General features: G+C 42.6%; 1 protein-coding gene across 3 annotated transcripts; it reads left to right on the top strand.

Annotated features, from left to right (window-relative positions):
* Positions 1 to 19: 19 nt before the first annotated feature.
* NUP188 (nucleoporin 188) lies at positions 20 to 27,353 on the top strand. Of its 3 annotated transcripts, none has more exons than XM_030506866.1 (44): positions 20 to 79; positions 2,073 to 2,127; positions 2,735 to 2,808; positions 3,403 to 3,487; positions 3,855 to 3,935; positions 4,395 to 4,439; positions 5,030 to 5,122; positions 5,210 to 5,329; positions 5,738 to 5,949; positions 6,690 to 6,801; positions 7,324 to 7,524; positions 8,011 to 8,100; positions 8,664 to 8,729; positions 9,261 to 9,380; positions 9,813 to 9,939; positions 10,027 to 10,182; positions 10,535 to 10,661; positions 11,282 to 11,369; positions 11,463 to 11,539; positions 11,688 to 11,802; positions 12,130 to 12,250; positions 12,485 to 12,551; positions 12,978 to 13,106; positions 14,307 to 14,440; positions 14,773 to 14,879; positions 15,662 to 15,868; positions 16,295 to 16,464; positions 16,814 to 16,883; positions 17,088 to 17,155; positions 17,786 to 17,981; positions 18,492 to 18,569; positions 18,925 to 19,010; positions 19,439 to 19,584; positions 20,709 to 20,890; positions 21,118 to 21,321; positions 21,980 to 22,072; positions 22,258 to 22,416; positions 23,172 to 23,309; positions 23,679 to 23,753; positions 24,499 to 24,708; positions 25,434 to 25,565; positions 25,706 to 25,776; positions 26,189 to 26,318; positions 26,501 to 27,353. In XM_030506866.1, exons 1-44 carry the CDS (start codon positions 54 to 56, stop codon positions 26,669 to 26,671), a joined length of 5,214 nt encoding a protein of 1,737 aa, XP_030362726.1. In that variant the 5' UTR covers positions 20 to 53; the 3' UTR covers positions 26,672 to 27,353. The 3 variants fall into 3 exon arrangements, with proteins under 3 accessions (XP_030362726.1, XP_030362728.1, XP_030362727.1); XM_030506867.1 differs by having other exon boundaries at positions 53 to 79; positions 21,121 to 21,321; XM_030506868.1 differs by lacking the exon at positions 3,855 to 3,935.
* Positions 27,354 to 27,797: the final 444 nt, after the last annotated feature.

The following is a 27,797-nucleotide window of genomic DNA, read 5'->3' as shown; positions in this document are numbered from 1 at the left end:
GAGAGGTGGCGGCGGCGGTTTCGCGCGGCGGGTCACGTGAGAGCGGAGCGAAGATGGCGGCGGGCGGGCCGCGCGCGAGGTGCGGGACGCGGCGGCTGTGGCGGGGCAGCGGCGGGAGGCGGGGCCCGGCGTGGACCTCGCCGTGTGCGGGGCCGGCGGGGAGCGGGGCAGCGGGACGGACGGGACGGGGCGGGACGGGGGTTTAACGGCAACGGGGCCCGCACCGGCCTGGCCCCGCCCCTCGCTGAGGGGCCCCTCGGGGACCCCCCCCCAGGCGGCTCAATGGAGCAGTGAGTAGTGACCGTTTAGTGATCTCTGCCTTTCTCTTCTCCTGCCGCGTTGCAGAGGGTGAAGCGTTAAATAGAACTTCTTTAAAAGCTGTTGGTTTTGTGAGGCTGAAGTCTCGGTGAGGGCTGAGGTGTTGGAGGTGGGGGTCAGGCCGCCCCCCGCGTCCCAGAGCTGCTCTCGTGGAGAGCAAAGCGTTCAAGGGTTGGTTTTCACCTTTCGGACAAGTATTTACAAGTATAAAAATCAAAATAGAGACGGGGAAGATGTATAATGAAGCGAGTCAATGAATCCCAGGTTCATTGATCGCTTCCAGTGCGCTCATTTGTCCTGAGCGCTTTTTGGATGTTTATTGTAGCGTCCCTAGATGTCTGATTTTTATTAAACGAATATCTATAAGCTGTAATGGGGACAAGAACGCCACAGTTAGATGTGATTACATAAAAAGAGCTTTCCTTCCTTGCTTGGCTTGGAGTCTAATTAGTGAACTGGCCACCAACCAGAGTCTGTTTAATTCCCAGGAGAGAGGTTAGGAGGGAATGACAAGTAGAAGTGTTGCCTCTGCAGGGCTGGTGCTCAGGTCTACAAAGTGATTCTTTTCTCGGTAAAACCCTGTGGCTTTTGGGTGCTGTGTATGGGCTGTGAGGCTGCACCCACAACTGGTGGCTGACCAAGCCGGGAGAGGTTATTTAGCTCATGCACAGGGCGGTGCATCCGACTGTCGAGGAATTAGGTACAAGTTATGTTGATAAGTGCACTGGAAATCATACGTCTTGTCATGCATTTAGGTGGCACCATGTGTCACAAGCTGCAGATGACTTTCACTGCCATAGTGGGTTATTTTGATGATGCTATTCTAAAAATAAACGAGTGATCTTGCTTTTGTAGACAGTCTCTGCGTGGGGAGCTGTGGTGGTTAATTCTGATTTGGATTACGTTGCTGACAGTTCATCGTTTGTCTAAGTTCCTGAAATGTGCTTTTTCTTGGCAAACATCTTTTAGAGCTGTTGTAGGAAGACTCATTTTTCTGGATGTGTGTGCCAGGATTTGATCTGTAATACCTTATAGTGCAGATTGGCTTTTCTACAGAGTGCTCAGGAAGAAACAGGAACCAAGGGTAAATCAGAAGATCTGTAGCAAATCATTCTACCGTGTGTAAAGGTGTTGGAATTTTTCGCTTCACCCAGTTTTATGTTGCACTTAAAGTGAAGGATGAAACTGTTATGAAAGAATGTGTTTGGAGGAAAGCATCAAATGTAACTGAATCAAATATTGCCCTGCACTTTCATTAGGTTTCTTCTTACTAACCTCAGACGTCCAAGTAGCAAAATCAAATTGAGCTAGTAAATTGATACAAATGTGATGCTTTGATATGCAACACATATGATTTGATATGAGTTTGCAAGTCTTGTTATATCAGTTGTCACCTTCTTTGGGTCATTCCTGGGTCTTTCCAGGGCATCTGAAACTGTTCAGGTAAAAACTAATCATAGAATCATAGAATGGTTTGGGTTGGAAAGGAGCTTAAGATCATCTAGTTCCAACCCCCCTGCCATGGGCAGGGACACCTCACACTAGACCATGTCACCCAAGGCTCCGTCCAGCCTGACCTTGAACACTGCCAGGGATGGAGCATTCACAGTAATGTTCCTTAAATCATTTTTCTTCTACCTTATCTTGCAGTGTGATGTGCTCTGAGGTAATTGCAGGTTTGAAATGGTGTAAGCTAAATGGAAGTCTGAAATAGTGTTCATCATTAAAATACTCTCCTACTTTTCCCTTTGCAGGAGCAGCAGACAATTATGGAGGGTTCTTCTGGGCAGATCATCTTTAAGAGAACCAGTAAGTCCATGCCCTGCTAAGCAGCTTTGCTCATCACTGAATGGACTCCGTGGCCGAATATATCACTTGTATATCTCTTTGAATATTAGTGAAAATATGCTTTGCTGCTTTCCTCTCTTCCTCAGTGCAATTTTTGTCCCTCTGTCTTTGCTACTTGTTCATTCTTCCAGTCCTTGTTTATAGCTGCTTCATGACCTATCTGGAAGGGTGTATGTGAAAAGGTGGTTCCCTTTCTGGAGCTGACACAAGTGCTCCTTACTAGACTGGCTGTCCTGGGCTATTCATGAATGGTACAGCTTGCTTCTTTATTTTCAGGGATGGAGCGTGTGCTTTGAAGAATTTGCCCAGAGGTTGGAAATCCAGATGTTTCTGAATCCAGTCCATTGCCTCCTATTTCCTCTCCCTTCCCGCGATTAGGCAAGGCAGCAGCTGCCTGGTGCAGTTATGTGCCTTAAATCAGTCTGAATCATAGATGCTTGTCTTGTGTTGTTCCTGTCTCTTTGTGGTGGTGGAATTTCTTTGCTTCACTTAAATTTAACAGATCTGATTCTCAGCAGTGTACATTGAGGAAACTATTCAGTAGTATTTGGTTCTCTTTTTTTTTTAGGCACAGATTGAGTCAGAGTTGAACAATCACTTGCAGAGATTGTCAGAGGGACTTTCATACTATAAGCCTCCAAGGTATAGTAATTGCCTGATTGGAGAAATTATCATCTAAAATGGGGTCTCCTAATAAGTAGAGGAACATGTAGACTATTTCTTTCTGATTACATAAAGTAGATTGTTACTCCCTTGCATAACTTGAGCTTTCAAGAGAGAAGTGGCAAGAGAAAGCACTTAACTCCATAACATTTTGGGGTATGAAATACAGACCAGAAAGAAGTAACAGCAAGTTTCTGTTGTCATTACTCATGTTAGGTAGCTCTTAACCCTTACCTCTGCTGAGCTGCAGCCAGCACGTGCAAGTATGCAGCCTGTGGAGAAGTGACTCCTTTTGACACTCAGTCATCCCAGAAGGATATCTAGAGTTCCTCCCTGAAAAAGGTGGAATGAATATAGTCTGCATTTATTACAATAATAATATTGTGAACACTGTTGAGTTTTATGTGTGGGAAGGTTACAAAATATTGTTGTATGAAATATTGAAAGGCTGTGGAGGAAAAAGCAAATGTTCAATTTAAACTGGTAAAACTGAGAACTCTGAAATGAAACCTGTGCAGTTCATTTCTTGGGATTGCTGCATTTTTAGTGACTAAAATTTCTTGTTTTCTTTAGTACGACTTCAGCCGAAAAAGTAAAAGCTGATAAAAGTGTAGATGCTCCACTGAAAGAGCTGGGCCTGAGGGCCAGCAAGTTTTTGGTGAGTGAAGGTGCTTTCTGGTTATTTTTTATCCCTGCACTTGAATGCATTCTTAGTAGGATTGTTATATTTAAATAAGCCTCTTGATGTTGAATAAAGGAGGTACCTTTATTTAAATGACAGTTATGCTCCTTTTGCTGAAGCTAAACTGGCTACATCTAAGTGACATCAAAGCTTATGTATTTTGCTTTAAGCAGAAGTGTAACTAAAGCATTTGCCTGATGCAGAAATTGTCTTTTGGCATGTTTTAGAAATTACCTGTTTTGAAGAGAAGAGCTGCCTGAATATTTGGAGAGAATCTGCATCTTGAATGAATTCAGTTGTCTTTTATCCCTTTCAGAGCATCTCTATCTTTCTGGTTTTCCAGGGTCTGGATGAAGAGCAGAGCGTGCGTTTGTTACAGTGTTATCTTCAAGAGGATTACAGAGGAACAAGGGACTCCCTGCCGGTCCGTAGCTTCATTTATGTTCTCTTTAATCCACATATTTCTTTAATACCAGTAGTTTGTTGATGCACATGGTTACATGTAAGTCTGAGTTCTGATTTGGAAATGGCTTTGTAGCTTTTCTTCTCTGAACCTTCAATGCTCCAGTGCTGCTCTAAGGAAATGTATATCCAGAACTTAATTTTCTAGTACCTGCTTGAATCTCTCTGCAGGAACTCAGCTCCTCTCTCTATCACAGGAACACAGGAAAGCTACAGATCGTGAATGAGAGTGAAGATGAAGAATAAATACGTTGTTAAAAATGAGTGTTTTGGCTTTGTGCTTTTGGAATCTGTCTTTCCAAAAGAAAAGAAAGAAAAATTGTGTTTTGTTTATTTCAGTCCTTTTCTTTGTGAATATGTATCTTGTCAGTAGGTATTTCTGCAGTGAATATTTCTTTGTTGTGTTGTGTTTTGCTTACAGACAGTTTCTCAGGATGAAAGGCAGAGTCAGGCTCTGATGCTGAAGGTTAGTCATTTCCATTTGTATCTGTTGAAAAGATCTGCTGCCAGAGAACCAACTTTGTTTCTATGGATCCAGAAAATCTTGGAATAATTGAAGTGTTCCTTCTATAAAGAACGAGTTTTAGAAAATGCTTTGATCAATTTGAACAGTGTTAATAGTTGCTACAGAAAGGAAATTTTAGGCTTAATATCAGGAATTTAGCTGAGCAGATGTATGTTCCCTAGTTTTCCAAAGCTTGTAGGCTTATATGTTATTGTCTGAAGTGGTAACTGAAATGGTGACCGCTGATCATATCGACAGAGGATAATTGGGATGAGGAAGAGAGATCATCTCTCTCTTTTTGCCTTTCTTTTCAAAGTTTTCTCTCCTAGCAGTGTAATTACTGACATGTCCCTATGGGCATGTTTTATTGAGTTCTGTAAAGTTAATTATTCCCCCCCAGTAACTTAAAAACTGCTTAGTTGAAACTCCACCTAGTAATATTTGAGTGCTCTGTCTTCCTGTGGTGAAGGCCTTGGCAGTGTATGGGGGAGGAAAGTGTTGTTAGACACAATACCAAGTTGATAACGATTGATGACACTGTATATTCACAGCTTGCTGACTATTACTATGATGAGAGGATCTGCATTCTGCGCTGTGTCCTCCAACTACTCACTTATTTTCAGGATGAGAGGCATCCTTACATGGTGAGTAGAGTAACCTTGTCCACTTGTGATTGTAAAAGACAGTTGAGTGTGCATGTGAGAGGTTAATTTATCTTTTGTTTATTTAAGGCTCAATACTTCCAGTGTGTTGAAAAGCTGGACAAAGAACTAGTTCCTAATTACTGGAAACAGTTTGAAGCACTGTACAAAGCAGAAGCTCCTACATGGGAAACACATGGAAATCTCATGGTATTTTGTTTCTTGCTATTATTTATCAAACTTTCTAAAATCTTCCCTTATATGTCATGTATTGGAAAATGTGTCTGTGCAGATGCAGTTAAAAAGGATATTTCTTCTGGTCCAAGAAACCTAAAATTTTTCTCTCTTAACAGAACACACTTTTGCTCAGAAGCAGTTGTGTGGCACATATTGTTCCTTGTCATAAATCCATTGATAGTCCTAGGCTAACAGATCCACTTATGTGTAGTTGTCCACAATCTCTCTGCATCAGCACACTCTGTGTTTATAATGGCTTTCCTTGCCACTGATACAAACTGCTGGCTACACAAGCCATTGAAATGCTTCAGCACTTCTCAATTTCCAACTTCTTTGACCTGTGAGCTTCAGCATATGATGGTAGAACTTTTCCTTGTGCAGACAGAACGTCAGGTTTCCCGTTGGTTTGTGCAATGCCTCCGTGAACAGGCCATGCTCCTGGAAGTCATCTTCCTCTACCATGCATACTTTGAAATGTCACCTGATGATCTGCTGGCATTTGCAAAGAAGTTCAAAGAACAGGGATTTGGCACTAGACAAACCAACAGACATTTGGTAGATGAGAGCATGGATCACCTGGTGGATCGAATTGGGTAAGTATCGTGTGTGTTTGTGGGTGAGTACAGAGCAAAACAGTCGTTTTCCTCAAGGGGAAAAAAAGCATTTATAAGTCTTGCTGCTGCCTCTTAAAATCACCACTATTTCAAGCTAAGCTTATTGTGATGAAGGCAAAATAGCTTTTCTGGTCACATTAGAAGTTTGTGGCAAAATGAAGGTGTGACTGCAAAGTAGAGAGGCATCTGTATGTTTGCTTTAATCTAGTATATAATCCTGCCTCTTGTAAGAATGGCAATGAAGACAGTCCTGTGCTGGTACTCTGCCTGCTACCTGCATGGAGGGTAGCACTCCTCGACCCGTATTGTGAACTGTGTTGCCTCAGGTCAGGCTGTGGTGTGTCTGCTTACAAATGACAGCAGTGTCTTCATTTTGCTGCATGCAACATAACTTAAGGTGTAGCCAGGGGGAATGAACACTCTGCCAGGTGTCAGAGTGTTACAAAGGGGGAAAAGCTATCTTCACATTTCAGTGGCCTTTTCTATGTCTTTTCAACCTGAAATGGTAGTTCTGAAGATTGTAATCTGTCATATACTAGAATTTCAAGACAAAATTTGAATTACCTGCTGTTAATTTCATGGAATTTCTCATTGCTTTAAAGAACAGCTGAACAAAAGCAAAGTAAAGGTTGGGTTTTGACCACTTATCAATAAAAATAATTTAAAATTCTTCAATAAAGTTTCTGACCTACTTGCTCTTACTCTTCTCCTTTTTGTAGCTACTTTAGTGCTCTTATTCTGGTGGAAGGCATGGAAATCGACTCCCTCCATAAGCGTGCTTTGGATGGCAGGACTGACAGGCATAAATTAGCCAATAAGTGCATCCACCAGGTAAGCACTGTCAGAGTAACCCTTTGTCAGGCCTAATGATACAGAACATACTGTGATTACCCAAGCAGTGCTGTTTAAAGATTGTCTGTAAGTTTCTGATCCTTGAGTTTGTTGACCAAGTGTAGGAACTAGCATCTGCATAACACTCTGGGGCAAATAAGAGCAAACTTAATTCCTCTCCCCCTTATACTTCTTTGGTTATCCTGAGCCTTTCTCTAAAGAAAGATGTGTGCAAAGAAATAGGCATTGTGAAGTTTCCAGATGGGAATGAAACAAAAGATCTGTAGTGTCTGTGCTTTTAGGACAGAGAACAACTAAGGATAGACTAACTGTAAGGCAGTAAACTGTGCAGGAAAACAAACTGGCTGCAGGTATATAATTTGGTCAGTTACATGTGTGAAATAGTTATCTGCAAGGGAAAGGTGACAGTTAGCAAGAAGATGCAATCAGCTGTATACTTGCCAAGTATGAACTTCTTTCAGAAGATCTCAATTATGTTGCTTTTGTCCTGTCTCTGTGCAGGAGATGGACAATCAGCTGCTGCAGTTAGGGGATGTCTCACATCATGCTCCAGTGCTTTTGGCCTGGGCTCTGCTCCGTCACACTCTAAACCCAGAGGAGTCAACAAATGTTATCAGAAGAATGGGCAGCACTGCCATCCAGCTGAATGTTTTCCAGTATCTGACAAAGCTGCTGCGATCACTGAACAGTGGGGGGAAGAATGTGAGTTTCTTAGAATCTGTATGTAAGCTCTTGAAGGTTTTTAACTGCTACTGTACTGATGTAAGGGTCCGATGGGAAGCAGATGATCTTGAACCAATGTTCTTTGGAACTAAATCTGGTTTATGTGGTTTTAAGCAGACTACACAGTAAAGGATGTTGTAGCATCTTACTTTCTTGAAGATCAGAACTCGAGTTGAAATGAGACAGATTTTTATGCCCAAAGAGTAAGAAAAAGCTTCTGGGAGTTGAGGAACTACATCTCTTTTGAGCAGAATAGACTGCATTTCATCACATTGGTTGATTCGCCTCTTTAGTGTACTGCCATTGTGCATCTTGAGTATTAGATGATTTAACTCTGCACTGATCTCTCTGTATATGGTTTCGTTAGACATACATGTATGAGAACAAACTATTTTGAGGTAGAAACCAGTGAAAGAAAATCCTTTTGACTTCCATGAACACTGAGTGTGTATTCTTTCTTTCCAGTGTGCTACCAGCACTGCTTGTTTGTGTATTTATGGGCTTATTTCCTTTGTCCTGACATCACTGGAATTGCATACATTGGGCAATCAGCAGGTAAGCATGCAAGGCTCATTGCCTCTGTTACCTAATTTAAAATAACCTGTCATAATGATGCTAACTGCCTTTGTTAAATCATAATCCTGCATTTGAGACTGCACACTTTGTGATTTAGATCTAGAAGAGTGATTTGCTGGTTTTCCTGCTGCGTTTACACAATGCAAACCTAGTAAACACCTCTGCAGACTGACTGGTTAATAATGAAAGAACTTATCTTGCACTTGAAGTCCTATGGGTTTGAAATTGTTAATGTGTTATTTCCAAAGCAATGGAAATAATCCATGCTTCATTTCCAAGTTTGAGAAGACATCATCTGCCCTTTGCAGATGTAGTGGATATATTTGTCCTGGCCAGTCCGCTCATGATGGATGGCCTTAGGCTGGTGGAGTGTTCTGGGTTTGGGTATGTTGGGTGTTTCTTTGTGTTTTGAGTAGAGGAAGTGATCACATCTTGGCTGGTAAACATGGAAACTTAAATTCTAAAGATGTGGCAGAACTTGACTGGGATGAAATTCCCCTGTGTAAAGTAACTCATTTGCTCCATCTTCTCTTCTTTTGAAGGATATAATTGATGTTGCATGTGAAGTTTTGACAGTTACCAGCATTCCTCAGCTATTCTGGAAGACGGTGAGTGTGTTGGCAACTTCTTTGACCTACCTTCCTTATAACTGAAACTTAATAAAAGATCCCCTTTAGGAAGGGAACAGACTGCTTGTATTTAGTTTGTTAGTTTCTAGGAGGGCCTGAGGAGCTAGTGTTCATTTGTATCTGTCTTTGATTTACTTTTGCCCTTTCCTGCCTTTTAGGTACAGCCTTGGCTTTGCTCTTGAAGGATACTGGAACAAGTTTTAATATAGGTGATAGTTGAAACCAGGGCTGGGATTGCAAGGATTGAACTAACTGCTAGCAAAAGCATCATGCTTATTATTTTGTTGTCACAGAATTAGGATGATATGTAATGTGTTACAGTCTTACTTCCTGCCTTATACTTGCACACTGCCTCATGCTTTAGTCTGTGCAAGGACTGGAGTGGTACTTTTGTGCATGATTAATGTGAAATGTCCAACTTTAAAAGGAACTGTTTCCTTGTGCTCTACTGAGACCATTTTAGCATTTCTTTTTGGTAATATGATATTTGTGTTCTGTTTTCACCACTAGGAACCTACTGCAGGTCTGGGGATTATCCTGGACAGTGTGTGTGGATCGTTCCCCAACCAGCTTACCCCTCTCCTTCAGCTGCTCCAAGCCCTTGTGTCTGATAAATCTACTGCAAAAAAGGTATAGGATCTGTCTTGGTGTTCAAGAGATGATTTATTTCAAGACAAGGATAACATGCTGTGTGATAATGCTGTGTGATTCTTTCCATTACATGTGCTTATCTCAACTGCAATTTTAGATAACAGACATTAAGCTTTTGTCAAAGGACAGTGGACAGGAATACTTTTTAGTTCTGTGCTGTTGCAGGCTCCTAGAAAACTTTACTCATGAAGATTAAGTTACTGCCTAATTTTTTAGGTGTACTTACAAGAAGTTCCTGATTCGTTAGATGAGATATGTCTGGACATGTGGGCTGTCTAATAATAATGATTGATGTATTGGAAGGATATTGTACATGTCAAGAGAACTTGCCTATTCCTGGAGATGGCCTGGTTGATTAATTTTTAAGGCCTGGCTCCTTGGCTATATTGTTTAAGCTCTCTCTGTGTGCAGGTATACAGTTTCCTGGATAAAATGTCCTTCTACATCGAACTGTACAAGCATAAACCTCCTGATGTGATCTCTCATGAAGATGGCACACTTTGGCGCAGACAGACTCCAAAGCTCCTCTATCCTCTTGGTAAGTACTTAACCTTTTCTTACTGAAATACTTTGTGCAATTTGGGACATAACTCATGGGTAAATTTGTGACTGTATTTCACCTAAGGACTAGGTCAAACAAACCTGCGGATACCTCAGGGAACAGTGGGCCAAGTGGTGCTGGATGATCGGGCGTATGTAGTACGATGGGAGTATTCCTACAGCAGCTGGACACTGTTTACCTGTGAGATTGAGATGCTACTTCACGTTGTATCGACAGCAGGTGAGATAGGTTGGGAGTATAAAAGAGAATAATTAATTATTAGTTGGTATCAATTTGAGGTAAATAGTAGGATTGAACAGCTCTGAATACTTTCAAGAGCATGAAATACTTGCCCAGAAACCTGATTTCTTAATTATTATTATAATACTGTATAATTCACTGCAAAAGGCCAAGAGCATGCAGTGAGATGAGATAAATATTAGATGAGGGAAAAGTTGAGATAGATAAAATAAATGGTTTTTGGCATGGGGAATGCTCATAGGGCTGTATGGTGAGGTTAATGTGCACTGTTCCAGAGTTGATTACTGCTTAAGTATGAGTTTGCATTCTAGCGTTATTTTTCTCTACTCAGATGTGATTCAGCATTGCCAGAGGGTCAAGCCAATAATTGACCTGGTTCATAAAGTCATCAGCACTGATGTATCGATAGCAGATTGCCTTCTGCCCATCACGTCACGAATCTACATGCTCCTGCAGAGGTAAGTCACTGACTGGCAGGAAGTCACTGACACTTGAGAAGATACAATGAGCTGGAAGAATGGCTAATTACTCATTTTGCCAAGAGCTTTGCAAGAAGTGTGTATCCGTGCTTGAACTCCGCAAGACTGGTGTTCAGTTCTCAAGACTCTTGTGGCTACGCACTGTTTAATGCTTTGATGCAGCAGAGTGGCCCCTTCTTCCACTTCTTTGCTGAATGTTGTGCAATTTTATCCATTTAAAGGCATTTTTTATTGGTAGCTATATTGACATGAAAGGGGAATAAAATATATCATTAGAGAAGTAACTTCCAGGTGTTAAAACAGTTGTACTTATTAACTCTCCTCTAGTGTTAACTGCCTGGGAATTGATATTCTGCTGCATAATTACTGTTTGCTGTGACAGTGCTGTCTTGCCAGCTTTGTCTCTTGCAGTAAATTCATCTGACTCAGGTGTGAGGGGGAGGCAGCAAGTCTAGACTGGAAGTGCAGGCTCTGGTGTCTGTATTTACCTACTTAGATTTTATACATGTGTACCTCGGTGAGAGAAACTTTTTTGATTAACAAAACAATATATCTGCTAGACCACAGTGCATTTTATTGATACTATTTCTCTTCTCTAGGCTAACAACTGTAATCTCTCCACCTGTGGATGTTATTGCTTCTTGTGTCAATTGTTTGACAGTACTGGCTTCTCGGATGCCAGCCAAGGTGAGGAAATTACCTTCTGGATTTGCTGGATTTGAGAACTAGTAGGTGTATATATGTGAATGCGAGGGAATAGCTGTACTTATTCTCTTGCAGGTTTGGACTGACCTTCACCATACAGGTTTCTTACCATTTGTGGCCAATCCAGTGTCCAGTATGAATCACATTATTAGGTATTTGTCACCCCTTCCCCTGTCTGTTTTTGGTGTGTAACCTATTCATGATATGTCATAAGAACCTTTTGCCAGTGTGAAATCTTTGTATCTGACACGTCTCACTCAGAATCCTGCTATTCATTAAACTCTCTTGCTCATGTCACAGTGCAGAGGGAATGAATGCTGGGGGCTATGGAAATCTACTGATGAGCATAGAACAGCCTCAGGGCGAGTACAATGTTACCATCTCCTTCCTGAACCTGATAACAACTCTTGTCCGGGTGAGTGCTTATGGGATGGTTTGCATGGGAAATAAGCTGTAAGCTGTTATGATAGGAAAGTGAAATACAGCCGTGTCAGATCCGTCTCTGTGAGGGATCATTGGTTGACGCTTCCTTCGGTGCTACTCTTTGTGCTTTCTCTGCAGTCTGATTCTTTCAAAAAGCCTGTTTTGATTCATCTGATGTACAAAATAATATAAGTCACTTGTAAATGTATGTCCCCATGCTCGATTGCTCACACTTTAAAGACATATGGCATATCTTCCTGCAAAAGTTTTCTTGTCCTTTTAACGAGAAGCGGGACAATAACATTTCTGTTTCTCCTAGGGACAACTTGGTAGCACCCAGAGCCAAGGACTTGTGCCCTGCATTGTGTTTGTCCTGAAGGAGATGTTACCAAATTACCACAAATGGCGTTACAACTCTCATGGAGTGAGAGAGAAAATTGGTGAGGATATCGAAGGGGGCAGAAGGAGGAGGGAATGAAATGGGTCTCCTGCCTTCTCAGACAGAATGTGTGAATTTTTCCTTCCTTTTTTCATCATACCTTTTCTAGCAGCCATTTGGGATTTGCTTTGTACGTCTAACAGTATTGCTAGATGCTGTGGTTTGTTTGAAAAGAGTAGAAGCTAGGCAACAGATCTTCCCAAAAACTCAGTAGTCCCTTTAATCTCTGTTTTAGGGTGCCTGATTCTGCAGTTGATCCATGCTATACTGAATTTATGCCCTGAAATGGATCCTCGCAGTAGGTAAGACAAGTGATGGATTTCAGACCTGCACTAGCCTGGCTTACAGTGCAGGAATCACTATTGTTTTGTTTCAGGTTTTGAATGCAAATGTTGAGGAGTGAACTGTTACAGTTGAGTAGTGCTTGGTTTCAGCTCTTTTCTGTGTCACTGAGTACATGAAGAGCAGACAAAGATTAAGGACAGAGCAAACCACACTGTTTCTGTAATACCTGCTGAAGAGAGAGAAAACAGTAAATAGATTTCCTGGGACATGCTGCCATCCACTTTCCTATTTGGTATATGAGCTCTGAAGAAAGTAGGAGGGACAATAAAGTAGGGGTCAACAGGGGTGTAGAAATTAAGAGGTTACTTTGTGGTAGTTTTCTAAGTGCTGTGTGTTAAAATACTTCTGCAAGTGATATGTTCTGTGCTGTTTGTGTCTCACAGCAATGCCCCCAGCCTTCAGTCCCTGTGCATCTTCAGCCTGGCCAACACTGAAGCAGGGCAAGCTGTCATTAACATCATGGGAATTGGTGTGGACACTATTGATATGGTAATGACCTCCCAGTGTAACAGGTGAGTGGTGTGTTTCATATCAGTAGTGTGAGGAAAGAAGCAAATGATATTTGAAATGTAGCTTTGACTTGATGTATTTAACAAGGGATCAGTGTAGCAGCTAACCATGGCAAGCCTGCCTTTGTATGGTCTGAGGAACAAGCCTTGTTTGTTCTAGGTCTGTATGTAGTCTTTGCTATACACTCTCCATATCATGCAGTTGTTTTAGTTTGCTATTTCGAAATGCCATTTGGAGCTGCTGGTGGGTGTAAATGTGCTCAATTGTTTAAGGCTTGCTAGCAGTTACAGTTTTTTAATACAGAATTCACTTGAACTCAAATTTGTAAGATGAATTAGAAGCAAGAGAATTAGAGCCAATATTAGTAGTTCTGTGTCTTTGGGTATCACCAGAGTTCAAATCAAGCCATGGTCATGAATAAATTGTAATAGAGCTTGAACTGTAATTTTGGAAGTGCTAGGAATGAGCAGTCTGTTCAGGATGGTTCTGAAGTAGTTGAAGTACTCTGGAAGTATTGAAGATATCTTCGGTGTTGAGCACCTTAACTTCCTTATGTGCCTTTCTGGAGGCTTGATCTTCTGCTTTAGCTATGGTTGAATCTCTCTCCTTTCCTCTGTTCTCTTTTCCTGGCCGATTTTACTTGACACATAGCCAGCCAAACTTGCTAGCATGTTGTTTCTGATAAAGTCTGCTGTTTTTTTCTTTCAAAACAAGTCTGGAAGAAATCCAGACTTGCTGAGAAGAAAGTGAGACCTATTTGAGAAGCCTTGGCTTTGATGTCTCCCGAGAATATTTAGCTGATAAGGAAAATCTTAGTGGGAGAAAAACCAAAACAGACTTAGAGCCAGTTTTATCTCTTCATGCAGTTTTATTTCACTATAATTTCTGAGAGATTCGTTCTGTAAATGTTTCTCCCTCTGTCTTGAATACATTTTAAATCTCTGTATCCTGAAGAGGGAAAAAAACCCCATGACAATAGGCTGTGAGGCTCCTTATTGTTTTTGTTTGGTGCTGAAAACTCAGGGCAGGGTAGCCACTAGCTTTTTGTGGATATGTCAGGGTTTGTATTTCAGCAGCTTGTTTGTGGTGTTTTACAACCCCTGACTGACAGGGGGTAGATCTTCCTCTTTGAATGTTGTGCAGATGATAAAATGTTGGTTGTCAACACAGTTACTTACTTTGGTTTCTTTTTGTGAACACAGTGATGAGTCACAAGGCCATGGTCAACTGCTGATCCAAACAGTTAAACTGGCATTCTCAGTTACCAATAATGTCATCAGGTTGAAACCCCCCTCTAGCGTGGTATCTCCATTAGAACAGGCACTTACTCAGCACGGTATGTATTCCTCTGTGGGGCAGCCTGGGCAGCTGTGCTTCTGTGTTATTTGCAAATAGTCAGTGTGTGTCTCATTACAAAGAGTAGATAAGATTGCAAGGTTCCAAAAGTGGTTTATAGTGACGTGAGAAAGCCTATTCTCCCTCCTCTAAGGCATTCTTCTCTTCTGGGATGACTTCTAAAGTATTAAGCAGATATGGCTTGTTGTTTGCTGCCTTGTAATGTTGGAAGACTGACCTGGTTCTCACTTTCTGCTGTGGAAATCATTATTTGGTAAATAGTTACATCCTTTTACATTTTCTTCTCCTTGATTTTAATTGCATTCTCTCCAGGTGCTCATGGAAACAATCTTATTGCAGTCTTGGCCAAATATATCTACCACAGGCATGACCCTGCTCTTCCACGCCTGGCCATCCAGTTGCTCAAACGACTGGCTACGGTAAGATGAGACTCACACAACTGCTCCTTTGCCCTTCAGTGACTGATTCCATCATTGAAATTATCTCAGGATCATTTCTTCAGGCTTTTTTTTGTGTCAAGGAGCTTGGTGGAAGTCAATTGCAGGCAGTGTGGACTGAAAGCAGTAAGGTGGAGCACATTATAAATCACATAAAGGGCCCTTCAGTTTTTGAACATCATCATCTGCTGTTTCAGAAGTCACTCAGCATCTCACTGAGAGGCTTCACATGAGTGGGGTATTTTCTGCAACATCTTTGCACCTCTTTCCACTTTCTTGAGCAACATTCTCGAGTCACTCTCTTAAATACAATTTCTACACCTTCTTAATTGGAACTTTAATATCTTACGAAGAAGAGTATCCCGTTGAAGTTTTTTTGAGATCTTTTAGCTTTTCCTCTTAGACTTGCTCTTTTCGGCTACTACACTTCTGAGAATGTGTTTGCAGTTTTATTAAAACATATAAATCTGGCTCTGGGTTTATTTCAAGAAACATTATGCCAAACCTTTTTTTTCCTCTTTGTTTTACGCTGTTTTGTAACAGGAATAGGTGAGGGATAGAACAGAATTGCCAAAGAGGACAATTTGGATCACTTTGCAGGTTTCTTCCTGCTTAACAACAACTTAGTTTTGAGTTCCCTCACCTATGTTCATAGGTTTAATACCAAATATTTTGGAGTTTCAATTTGAAATGAAAATCACCTTCTATATATAAGAAGCATTCTGGAGAGGTTGGTTGTTTCTGATGTTTCTTTCCTTCTGCAGGTTGCTCCCATGTCTGTTTATGCCTGCCTTGGTAGTGATGCTGCTGCCATCCGTGATGCCTTCCTCATCCATCTACAGAGCAAGATGGAGGACATGCGTATTAAGGTCATGATTCTGGAGTTCCTCACAGTTGCAGTGGAGACACAACCTGGGCTCATCGAGCTGTTCCTGAACTTGGAAGTGAAGGATGGCAGTGACGGGTCAAAGGTAGAATTTCCTCAATATTTCAAGGCAGATACTGAGTTAACATAAGAACATCTACTGGGTCAGACCAAAGATCCCTAGGGCCCACTCTCTTCACTCTGACAGTGGCCAGTCAGTGAGAAAGCTGAAGGTGGGGGTACAATGGACAATATCAGTTTACCAGGATACCCACTCTGGTGCTTTGCAGTTCAAGGTCTTCTTGAGTTGGGACCTTTTGAAGGCAGTTGATCTTACAAAGTCTTAGCTTAACTCATTTTTTATTACTTTATGTTGTGATTACATTCCTTGTAGTCATATACAAAATATATGATGGCATCATGTACTCAAGATTTATTTCTTTGTGTAGTGTTCAAGAAGAATAAAGCTTTAATAGGTGCCTACATAGTGGTTCTGTGGTGATGTAACCTCTCTTGTTTCCTTTTGCTTTAGGAATTCAGCTTAGGGGAGTGGAGTTGCCTCCAAGTAGTCTTACAGCTGATAGATACCAAACAACAGGAGAGGTACTGGTGCCCTCCCCTCTTGCACCGTGCTGCCATTGCCTTCCTGCATGCTCTGTGGCAGGACCGTCGCGATAGCGCCATGCTAGTGCTGAGGACAAAGTGAGTTGGTTTTCTACAATGCATTTTCCTGTCTTTATTTTTCCAAAACACTCTTTCTTTGGTTCATCAGACTTTTCAAGGACGTTTACATCTTAGTGGTTGTGTATGGGGTAATATGTGTATGTGTATGCATACCTGTAAGGGTATGCAGTGTGTGGGCTTTGAACTTAGTCTCTCAGAAAAGAAGATGAGAAGCCCCTATGTGTGCGTTCATAAGCAAATATATTTCTTTCTGTTTCTTTTATACAGAGCTTGTATTTACCAAAGCATATTTTCTATTAAGTCAGAATGCTGCTATGCACGTGGCATGGGGGAGATCACTGATATTGCTTCTGTCTATATCTTTCAGGCCAAAGTTTTGGGAAAATTTAACTAATCCGCTCTTTGGAACCCTTCCTCCGCCTTCAGAATCATCAGAGGTGAGTTACATCCAAACGAAGTGAAGGTAGTTATGTACTTCTCTGAAGTTTCTAGGTGATATGTGAGGCTTTTTTCTCTGCTTGCAGTTTTCTAAGAGCAGGTATGGTCAAGTGGTTTAAACACAGGCAGGAGAGGAAGTGAAGACTTTCTGGCTTTGCAAAGTGCTCAGTACTCAGATTTTGCTTTTCTTTTTGTCTTTATAGCTCAGTGTCTTGGATACCTGTGCCTTAATCATGAAAATCATCTGTTTGGAGATCTACTATGTTGTCAAGTGAGTGTTTCGTAGTCTCTCCTTCATCCCTGTGCTTTACCTAAGCTGTGTGTGTTAAATCTCATTAGACCATGCAGATTTTGAGGGACAAAGTACATGTAATCTTGTGAAAATCTGGGAGAAACAGTGATTTATACACAAATTACAAGCGTGCATTTGAGATTCTTGCAGTTGCCCATTGCAGAAAGAGATGTTACAGTCTTTCTGCAGCCTGTAGGTGAGAATGTTAGTATTTTCCTTGTATCCTGGAATGAGAATATACAGTATTTATTAAACCTAATTGTAAGCTAAGCTAAGTACATCTCCTGTAATGATTGCTGAATAACATTTTAGTAGTTTTCTCCCACTCATTTTGTTTTACGGAACATAACTGTCCTTTAAAATGTTGAAAAGTTCAGGATTGACTAAAATCTCTGCTTAAAAAAAAAAAAAGTCACAGATTTTCTTCAGGGATCATGTTTTTCCTTGGTATTTAATGCAAAAAGTGGGATTCCCTGCACAGGTCTAATATGTGGAATAACCTTCACTTGCAAGCTGTGTCCTTGGCTTTCCTGAATCTCAGAAGAAGTATATTTTCTGACCAAAGAATAAATGAAGATAACTTCTCCTCTTGATTTGGTGTTTGGTCAGGGGCTCGCTGGATCAGTCCCTGAAAGACACGTTGAAGAACTTCTCCACCAAAAAGCGCTTTGCCTACTGGTCAGAGTATGTGAAGTTACTGGCAGATCATGTGGCAGAGACAGAGGGCAGCAGCTGTGCCTTCATGACAGAGTACCAGATGCTCATCTCAGCCTGGCGGATGCTGCTCATAATCTCTACGAGCCATGTAAGAGCTGCCTCTTATCTCTCATGATAATCTGAAATTAACCTTTTGAATTCAACAATATCAACTTTTTAGGGCCAGCTAAGCCCTAATGAAGAATTCACTGTTTATCTTTCGATTTTGTTGTTTATATGCTTACAGCACAAGATAGTACAAGAGGTTAGAGTAGGTGGCGTTTTGCTGTTTGTTCAAAACAAGCAGGTTGTCTTTCTGAGCAGAGGAAGGAGGCAGTAAACAATTTGAATAGCAATTCTAAGTAATTCTGGAATTCCAAAGAGATTTTGCTGAGTCAAGTGGGGTGGGGATGCAACATTAAGGGAAATTAGTCATTGCTGACTTCTTGTCAACTGTTAATGTTATACTTCAGTGATTTCTGTAAAACTGCATCATTCAGCAGCTATAAATTTAGTGATTTTTTTAAAGTAACAAATGAAACCAGCAGACTGATGTTAGACTGCTAAGAAGGTGCATCTTTTGTTGTGCTTGACTGATCTCTGTTTCTGTGGATCTTAGGCTGATATAATGCACCTGACTGATTCTGCAGTTCATCAGCAATTGTTTCTGGATGTGCTGAATGGCACCAAAGTTTTGGTAGGTGGCACTTCCTGTCAGTTCTTTGATTTCCCAATTGCTCATCTTCTTTGTACTATGAGGAATTCTGTTGCTGCAGGTGCTTGCCATCATGGGTTTTTTAGATCCTGTGAAATTGGGCTGAAACAAAGTCTCTCTCCCTGAATTGATGAGCTTCTTATAAATCTTTATTTTGTATGTGTCATTCTTGTCATCACTGAGTGACCCTGCAGAGGGTCCTGACTAGGGTTCCCTCAATGCTGGTAGCTGCTGAAGAACAAACCTGGTCACTTGGTGGTGGTGCTTGGGCTGAGGATTTCTTAAGTGTCTTACATGTGACTGTTGTGACTGTAACTCTTGCAGTATTTCTTTTTAGCTCCTAGTTCCCATGTCAGTATCCTGTCTGCAGCTGGGGTCTATGCTATGTACCCTTCTACTGATCCTTCTCAAACAGTGGAAGAGGTAAGTATTTTGTTTAGATAGTTACTTGTCATTCCTAAATATAAAAACTTGGGAGATTATGTTTAAGTGTTTTGCTCTAGAGAGATTCCTTTGGTGGCTGGGAAGGAAACTGAAGCCTTATCATAGAATTCTCTTTTGGGATGGCTCATGTCTGTAGGTTGTTGCTGCAATCTCTTGTAGCAATACATTTATGGTTTGGCTTTTGTTTGCTGGTGAAAAGTATATCAAAAAAGCCTTTTAGATAGTGAGTCCTGTATTTTCAGTGTACTGTGGAGTGTCTGTAGTGAGATTCAGGTGGTGACTTAAACTTGGAAGAACTGCTTTTATTTGTGTGGATCATATAACTTATGATCCACACAGCTCAGTCAAGCGATATATTTATTGAGAGATGTTGTCTAACCTGAAGAGCTCTCCCTTTTTGTTGTCAGCGAGTTGGGGTCTGTGGATAAAATCATAAACTCCTTGACGCAGATTCTGGAGGGAGTACTCCAGGCAGATCAGCAGATGATGGAGAAAACCAAAGCCAAAGTGTTCTCAGCTCTTATCACTGTTCTGCAAATGAAGGAGATGAAAGGTGAGGTGGTGTGTGTACAAGACTAGGGCTGCCATGGCTGAATACACCCTAATACTTTAGAGTTTCCATGATAAAGGTGTTAGTAGTAGTACAGGATGCTGGATATAGTCACCAACCTGTGGGACTTCTCTACTTTTTTCTTACCTGTTATAACTTATTTTAGCAAGAGAAGAGATTTATCATTCAAAAAATGTGTATATTTTCCCTTCTCTTGTGTTTCCCCAACAGTAACCTCTGTGTTTGATAGAGACATGACAGGTTTTGGAAGCAGCTCAGGAGGTGTGGGAGGCATACCCTGGAAATGCCATCTCACAGTAATGCCTGACTGTAGTGCTTAGGCTCTGACATGGATTTCTAGTGAGAGATAACAAAAGACCCAAACACAAGAAACTCTTCTGAGGGTACATTTTGTTACAAACCAGAGAAACCAGTGTGGTCATTACTCCTGTCACTTGTGGGGCATCTTACATTGCAGTAGCACTTGACACTCAGTGGAATATGGGCATCATTTCTCTGTACAACACATACAAAGGCAACTGTAGTGTTGAGAATATATCAGTTTGCCTTTCTGTGTATTCCTTGTCCCACTGCTTGGGCCTGCAAGTCCACGTATTTTAGAAAATAAATAGGAGGGTTGGGTTCGTTTTTAGTGTTTTTCTTTGTTGAATTTGAGTTTCCAGTTGTGCTGGTAAAAGGTGGTGCAATTTATTATAATGGTTTTGGTAAGAATGTGGTATTTATGTGGACTCTATACTGCACCCAGTCTGCATGGGCCAGTACCAGCAATCTGGAGAAATGGGTAGGAAATGCTGTAGTGAGCAGTTATGGATATTCTATCCATGGTAATGTTTGATCTGTGCATTGAGATGTCATGAGTTTATATGACTTCTTGGTAAAACTACATGTTTTTGTTAGCCAGATGAATATCTATCCCTTAGTACATACTCCTAGACTTAATCATTTAACTTAGTCACAGCTCCTCACATTCTGTTTTGTAGGTTTTGAAGTGAAAACAGAATAAATACTAACTCCAAGAAATGTGGCCTGGTGATGTTATCAGTTAAACTGGAAACCTGAGTACCAGGATTGTGTGTTAACTGTGGCCTGTTGTTTGTGTGTCACAGTGAATGAGATCCCACAGTACTCCCAGCTGGTGCTGAGTGTGTGTGAAACACTCCAAGATGAGGTCATTGCGCTCTTCGATCAGACTCGACACAGCCTGACCTTGGGAGATGCTACAGATGACAAGGATAGCATGGAAACAGATGACTCCTCTCGAGTGAAACACAAAGACCAGCGAGATGGGGTAAAGAACCTTTCATCTGCTTTGCAGCAGTGTTTCTTCTCTCTAGACAAAAGTTCCATGTATGTTTGAAACAGCTTTCCCTTGCAGCCTGCTGCCTGTGAGGGATACCAAGTGCCTTAATTTAAGATTCTGAGATTGACTGAACTTTAGGTTGTATTAGTAAATGCTTTAAGATTTTCTTGGTACCTGTTTCAAGCCTATACCTCCTTCTCCTTTCCTTGTCACAGCAGGTGTGTGTTCTGGGACTGCATCTGGCTAAAGAGCTCTGTGAAGTTGATGAAGATGGAGACTACTGGCTACAGATTACTAGGAAAGTCCCTGTGCTTCCTACTATCTTTGCTGCATTGGAGATCAGCCTGAGAGTTAAACAAAACCTGCACTTCACAGAGGCCTCATTGCATTTACTGCTGACCTTAGCAAGGACTCAGCAGGTGAGAGATGCAGTGAAATGAGGGCACATAGCTATACATTTTTAATAGGAACTGTATAGCTTGTTATTCTGTTTGCAATTCAGCTGAACAACGATCTGTAGATAAAGGGATTTTTTTAGAGGCTGCAAGCAGTAGGTCCTGTGTGTAGGCCTGCTCAGTTAGCCTTGTTCTTGATAATGGGATGTCCTGGATGGAAGAGCTGAGCCAGAGCAGACCTGTGATGTAGAGCAGGCTCTTTCACTGAATGTATTCTTCACAATGCAAATTATCCCCCTCTAGTTAAAGCAGCATTAAGTGTTGGGACTTGCTTTCTCATTAGTTGCAATAAAGCATTATTTTTCTATTACATATTCAGCTTTAGGTGAAAGCAAGGGCATTCCAAAGCCAGCCCTCTTCAAAGATTATGTATGTACCAAACCAGGTGCTATTGAAATGGAATTCATAGTACGGTTATGCAGGTTAGATTTTACTGGAAGAACAGTGTTGCTTTTCTTAATACTGAATTGTTACTAACATAGAATTGTGTGTAGATGGAAGTTCTCTAAAAGGGTGGTGACAGTGCAAAGGACAGAAATATCTCATGCAAAATAAGTCTCTTTAGTCTCAGACAGCACAGATATATGCACATTTTAACAGTAATTGGTTCTGTGCCTTGTAGGGAGCAGCAGCTGTGGCTGGAGCTGGTGTCACACAGAGTGTCTGCCTGCCCCTCCTTAGCGTGTACCAGCTCAGCGCTAATGGAGCCATTCAGGTGGGTGCTGCTTCCTTTTGTGTGGGAATGTGCCAGGAGAGCTTGCCATGCCCTGCCTTGCAGGTGCATGGAGCAGTTACCCCTAGAGACTGGAGACTGCTAAAATGGTGTGGAGGGTTTGTGGCAAGTACCATGCTGGGCGGGAGTGTGAATCACTCATTTATCTTTGTATTTGCTTTGTTCAGACATCTGCTTCATCACGGAAGTCTCTGGATGCTCCCTCCTGGCCTGGGGTCTATCGTCTCTCCATGTCACTGATGGAACGCCTCCTTAAAACACTCAGATACAACTTCCTGACAGAAGCACTGGACTTTGTCGGTGTCCATCAAGAAAGGATTCTTCAGGTACCTCAGATCCTTCCTCTCTGATAGTTCGCTTGGCTTCTGGGTTGCAACAGCAGTGGGAACATGTCAGCAAGTGCAGAAGCATTGAAAAGAGGTTCCTGCCTCAGAAAGGTTTACAGTGGAAATAGTTCAGTAGTGGGAGAAGGATGCAATATCCAAGCCATGCAGTCAGGCAGGGATGATTGTTATGGGACTTGTTAGAGCTGGGCAGTCACCATCTGTTCATCCTGTTGAGATGTGCTCTTGGGGTTACAACTTTGCTACAGGTGTTTAATAGGCCTGTTGAACACAGTAGCAGAAGTAGGAGTTTGATGGGAACTCACCTTGTGGCTGGCTGCTCTGGAAAGAAAAGTATGGGAGCTGTTCTTGGAGGTGGCTTCAGCTCAGCCTTGCTCAGATAATGAAAATGTTATGATCGAGGTTCAGTCACCATTTGAGTCAGTGAATAGTGGGTTGTGTCAGTGCAGATGTGCTGGAGAGCCCTGTTTATAAGCATGCTCCCTAAACAAACAGCTCTCCCTTCATTTCACAGAGTGTGAAGTGCATTGAGCTCTGACTAAGAATATAAAGTTCTCTGAGTCTGATCCATGTGCTGTGCAGCCACTTTCATGAATGATTCTCTGTCCCTGAGGGCAGATCCTCTGAATCTTCAGCTTTTTCTTCTAGAGGAGGGAATGGGATTTTGGTGATTTAACTGTCATTTGCTGACATTTTGCAACTGAAATTGCTCTGATTTCCTTCTCTCTGCTCTTCAGTGCCTGAACGCAGTACGGACAGTACAGAGCTTGGCCTGTCTGGAAGAGGCTGATCACACTGTTGGCTTCATTCTTCAGCTCTCAAATTTCACAAAGGAGTGGCATTTCCACCTGCCACAGCTTATGAAGGACATGCAGGTAGGAATGAGGATACTGCTGCAGATCATACATTGCCTCGGGGTGCAGGGGTTTGAATGTGTTAAGAAAAAATGGCAGTATATCACCTTTTTATTACTGCTCTTAACAGGAACTGTTGCTGAGGTCATTTAAGTGTCTGTTCTGTCAGTACTTTGAGTTGAGTGAGGAAAGATAACTGGTGGGGTCAGGGAAACGATAGCTTGGGGAATTCAATGGCTTACTCTCAGTTCTCAGTATCAGGAAATCAAGACACTGCATTGATCCTTTATGATCACAGTGTTTTGTTTAAGTGGATTTTCTAGCTTCCATCAATGGTAGTGAATAGATGGGCTTTGAGCTTTTAAGAGATTTCTCCCTTATTTATTTCAGGTGAATCTGTGTTACCTGTGTCAAGCCTGTACCTCCCTGCTGCACAGCCGCAAAATGCTCCAGCACTACCTGCAGGTGAGGATGGGGACCATGAACCAAACTGTACATCAGGAGTGTTGCATCCCCATGCTCCTGGTTAAAAGGCAAATACTACTCAATATCCAGGCTCTTGGGTATTGAATTGATGTCAGTAATGCTAGTGGTGATTATTGACAATCATCAGTAGTTAGGATTTGCATTTCTCATGTGCAAAGAGCAGTCTGGACTTGAAAAACACTGGACTGGCTAAAACCAGTCCTAGAGAAACAGCAGCCAGTGTTTGAATGGTGCTGTTACCATTTTATAGCTGCCTACACTGCAGCAAGAAGGGTGCATTGCTGTAGTACTCTGTAGTGCCATTAATTAAGCTACTGTTGAGCTGGTGTCCTTGATCTGATTTAATTCTTTCAAGAGAGAGAGCTCTTATTCTTGGGGAATCCTTAGATTCACGGGGTGGAAATGATGCATTGCTACTCGTGTTATTTCAGCATTGCTGAAATTGCTGTGTTGATTAGAAATGCTTTTTCCAGGACGTGGAATCTAAATAGCCTCTGCAGCTGCCTCCCTGCAATGCAGTGCCTCCCCCAGCGCACAGTACACTTAGTGCACACTAAGTGTAGATTTTGGTGCTTCCAGCAAGTGACAGACTTTGGGTGCCTTATTTCCACATTCCTTTTTTTCATAGCACCTTTTTTTTTCCCTCCAAGTATTCATCTTAGTGCAAAATAATCATATTTGTATCCAAGACTTTGAAGAGTTTGGGTTTTTTCTTTCTCCGCAGACAAAAAATGGTGATTCCCTTCCAGCAAGTGTGACCCCACGAGTGCAGCGTAACCCCCAAGCCTCCTCCAAGCACCCCAGCCCTGAGTCAGAGGCAGCAGAGCAGAAAGCACTGCTTACAGTGCAGTACAGCCTCTTGAAGATCCTCAGCAAGTGTCTTGCTGCCCTGCGCCATTTCACCCCTGATGTCTGCCAGATCCTCCTTGATCAGGTAGGGAAAGAGGAGAGGAGCTGCTCCCTGAAGGGGGGAGTTTCCAGCATTTCAGGTGATGTTCTGGGGGTGTGTAGTGAGGCGCAGCCTGTCCTGCTTGAGAGAATGAGCCCGCCAGACATCCATCTGTTCTGCTCACAAAGCAGGAACAAGGTATTTTCCTTAGGGATCAGGCACTGATCAGAGTGAAAGGAAGGCTTGGCTGAGCTTTTGTGTGATCTGCACGACGCTGTGCTTTGTGTGACCTTGCTGGAGCAGACTAATAACCCAGACTAGTAACTTGTATTCTCAGTGTGCCACTCTTACAAAAGACATCCTCTGTTATCCTCCTGTGGCAGTGTGACCCAGTGCCTGCTCTCCAAGTTCAGAAAAGGAAAGTTTAAGCCAGTGCCCTGCTGCTAACTTTTGGACAGTTGACTTCCTTTTCCTGTGCTTGTAGGCACATATGCCTGGTGTTTGAAAACAATCTGGAAACAGTCATTACTTGGCTTGGGACCTGGAGAAGGTTCATCTGTGTGAGGAGAGATATACAGTCTGATTGTGCAGTACTGTACAGAACACTCTCTGCTGCTCTTTACCTGTATACCTGAGATTTGATCTCAGTGCTACTAGTTCTCCATACAAAAAGCATGATGCAGGGACTGGGTATCCCTGTTACCATGACAATACCATGACAAGAGCATACTCATGGCCTCAGGGGTCACTTCTCTTTTCTTTCTCCGCAGTCACTGGACCTTGCTGAGTACAACGTGCTCTTTGTTTTGAGTTTCACCACACCAGCCTTTGATTCTGATGTTGCACCTTCCTTTGGGACCCTCCTTGCCACAGTCAACGTGGCCCTTAACATGCTGGGAGAGGTACTGGCCGTTTGTCTATCTGAGGGAGCACAGCAGTTGCAGTGATCTCAGCATGCTCTTTGAGCTCATACTTCAAAGAATGAGAGTATTCCTTGTTTTGTACCTCCTGCCTCTAATGCTTGTCTTCTTTTCCCTCCAAGCTGGATAAGAAGAAGGAACCTTTCCCTCAGGCTGCAGGGCTGAATATGCAAGAGGGAACCAAAACCCTCAAGTAAGTTTTTAGCTCTTTGATTTACTCATGGCTAAGGAACAAAACCTGATGCTTCTTGGATCAGAGCTGAGATTTAGAGGCATTTGTGTAGCTTCAGAGCTTCTCACTGTGAAGCAAAGGAGTTCAGATAGCCCATCAGAAGCTCCCCAAGGCAAGCAGGGTATTTTTAGGGGAGGGTGTGTGAAGCCATCCCATCCTAAGTCAGCCACTGAAGATGCAGGTAAAGAGTTGTTTGATGCTTATTTACCAGTAGTTTTTAGTCAGCCTTCCCTGATGGCCAGCGTTTGAGAGGAATGGACAGTAACTGTTCCCTCATATGTACCCAGCGTATGAAGACTTAAGAGTATTTGACCATGAAACCAGAGTGTGTTCACCTTTTGGGGTCCTGCTGATTGTGTGTTTCTTTGCACAGGTCTCTGCTCATGTTTACAATGGAGAACTGCTTCTACCTGCTCATCTCCCAGGCTGTCCGGTACTTGAGAGACCCAGCGGTGCATCCCCGTGATAAGCAGCGCATGAAACAGGAGCTCAGCTCTGAGCTGGTGAGAGCAGCTTGGACCCTCCTTACTCACTGTTCAGTGTAAACGGGATTTGTGGGAGAAGGTTGTTTGGCTGCCCAGCAGAGCCCATTCCCCAGTAGGATTTAACAGCTTGGGGCATCTTGGGGAGGGAAGGGGGACCTCTGTTTGATAGAGGCTAATTTGTTTTATGCTTCTGCTTTCAGAGTACTCTGCTCTCCAGCCTGTCCCGTTACTTCCGCCGGGGTGGTCCCTCTTCACCTGCCAGCGGGGTTCTACCCTCTCCCCAAGGGAAATCCTCCTCCAAGCTGGGTCCTGAGGGGCAGGAGCCTTTGATTCAGCTCGTGCAGGCCTTCGTCCGGCACGTGCAGAGATAGATGTGATCCTGCCGCCGCCTCCCTTGTCAGGACTTGCAGCAGAACGATTCACATCCACCACAGAAGGCATCACCTTTGGCAGAGAGCTTGTGACAAGGACTGGGCAAGGGAGGGAGGCCTGGTGTGGGCAGGGGTGCAAACAGAGCTGTAACATCAGCAGCAAGATCCTGATGAACTCTTGCAACCCAGTAGCAGAGTGAATGTAAGAAAAGCCAAGAGCTTTGGGGGTCAGCATGTGCGCAGCCTGCCCGCTCCATCTGCTGAGCTGGGGGCAAGGGCTGAGCAGTCAAAACCTTTATTTTTATAGCTTGTACCTCAGCTGGGAAAGTTGTGGCTGGATGGAGAGAGGAGACAAACTTTCTGCTGGGCATTAACTCTGCTCTTAACACAAGGTGCAATCTGCCTCTTCCTCCCAGCCAGAGCCCAGTTGAGGCGCAACCAAGGGATCAGCCAGCAATTCAGAGACCATCTTTCTACTGCTATTTTTGTACTGAATGGTTCAAGGCAAGATGGTGTATGTGTGCTCACGCCTTCCCTTCACCCTGCAGTCTGTGTGTTGTGTGTGTTTCTGAAGAGCAAGGCCTCACTCAAAGTTTTTAAGGCAAAATTCCATTGCTCCAGTCTTGCAGTTTTTTGTAACTGTGCCCTATTTATACTGATATTAAAACCTTTATAGACAGCAGCTGGATTCGTGGGTTTGAGTTGGACACAGCAGCCTGTGGCACCAATTCTGCATCTTCTGTGTAGTAGTTCTGCTGGGCTGAAGCCCTAGCTAATGGTGGGGTGAGTTGTGGCTTGGGAGTGACAATCCAGGTACCTCTTGAAGTGATTTATAAGCAAAGGTTGAATCCTTTGGCTTTCCCACACCCATTCCCTTCTTTTACTCTCATGTTGGGCAACTTGAAGGAGGTTTTAACTGAGCATCACTATAAAATACTCCTCCTGCACACAATGGTGTAGCCCATACACATAAATTACTCCGTGCACAGGTCCAAGGTGCTGCTCTGCCTGTTGCAGCAGCAGGGGAAGGCACAGGTTCAAGCTAGAAGACACTGTCTGCAGTGAGGTTGAATTGTGCTGTTGTAGCTCTCAATAGATCAACAAACTCTTCAAGGTTCTAAGGCTC

This window comes from Strigops habroptila, chromosome 15 (assembly GCF_004027225.2).
Source record: "Strigops habroptila isolate Jane chromosome 15, bStrHab1.2.pri, whole genome shotgun sequence".
Taxonomy (NCBI): Eukaryota; Metazoa; Chordata; class Aves; order Psittaciformes; family Psittacidae; genus Strigops; species Strigops habroptila.
This window is presented reverse-complemented; position numbering and strand designations above follow the sequence as displayed.

Excerpts from the sequence above, each read along its gene's own strand:
- NUP188 (XM_030506866.1), top strand. The coding sequence starts at position 54 with ATGGCGGCGGGCGGGCCGCGCGCGAG. Across the intron at positions 13,107-14,306 it reads ATGACCTCCCAGTGTAACAG|TGATGAGTCACAAGGCCATG; the intron begins GTGAGTGGTGTG and ends TTGTGAACACAG. Across the intron at positions 14,880-15,661 it reads TGCTCAAACGACTGGCTACG|GTTGCTCCCATGTCTGTTTA; the intron begins GTAAGATGAGAC and ends TTCCTTCTGCAG.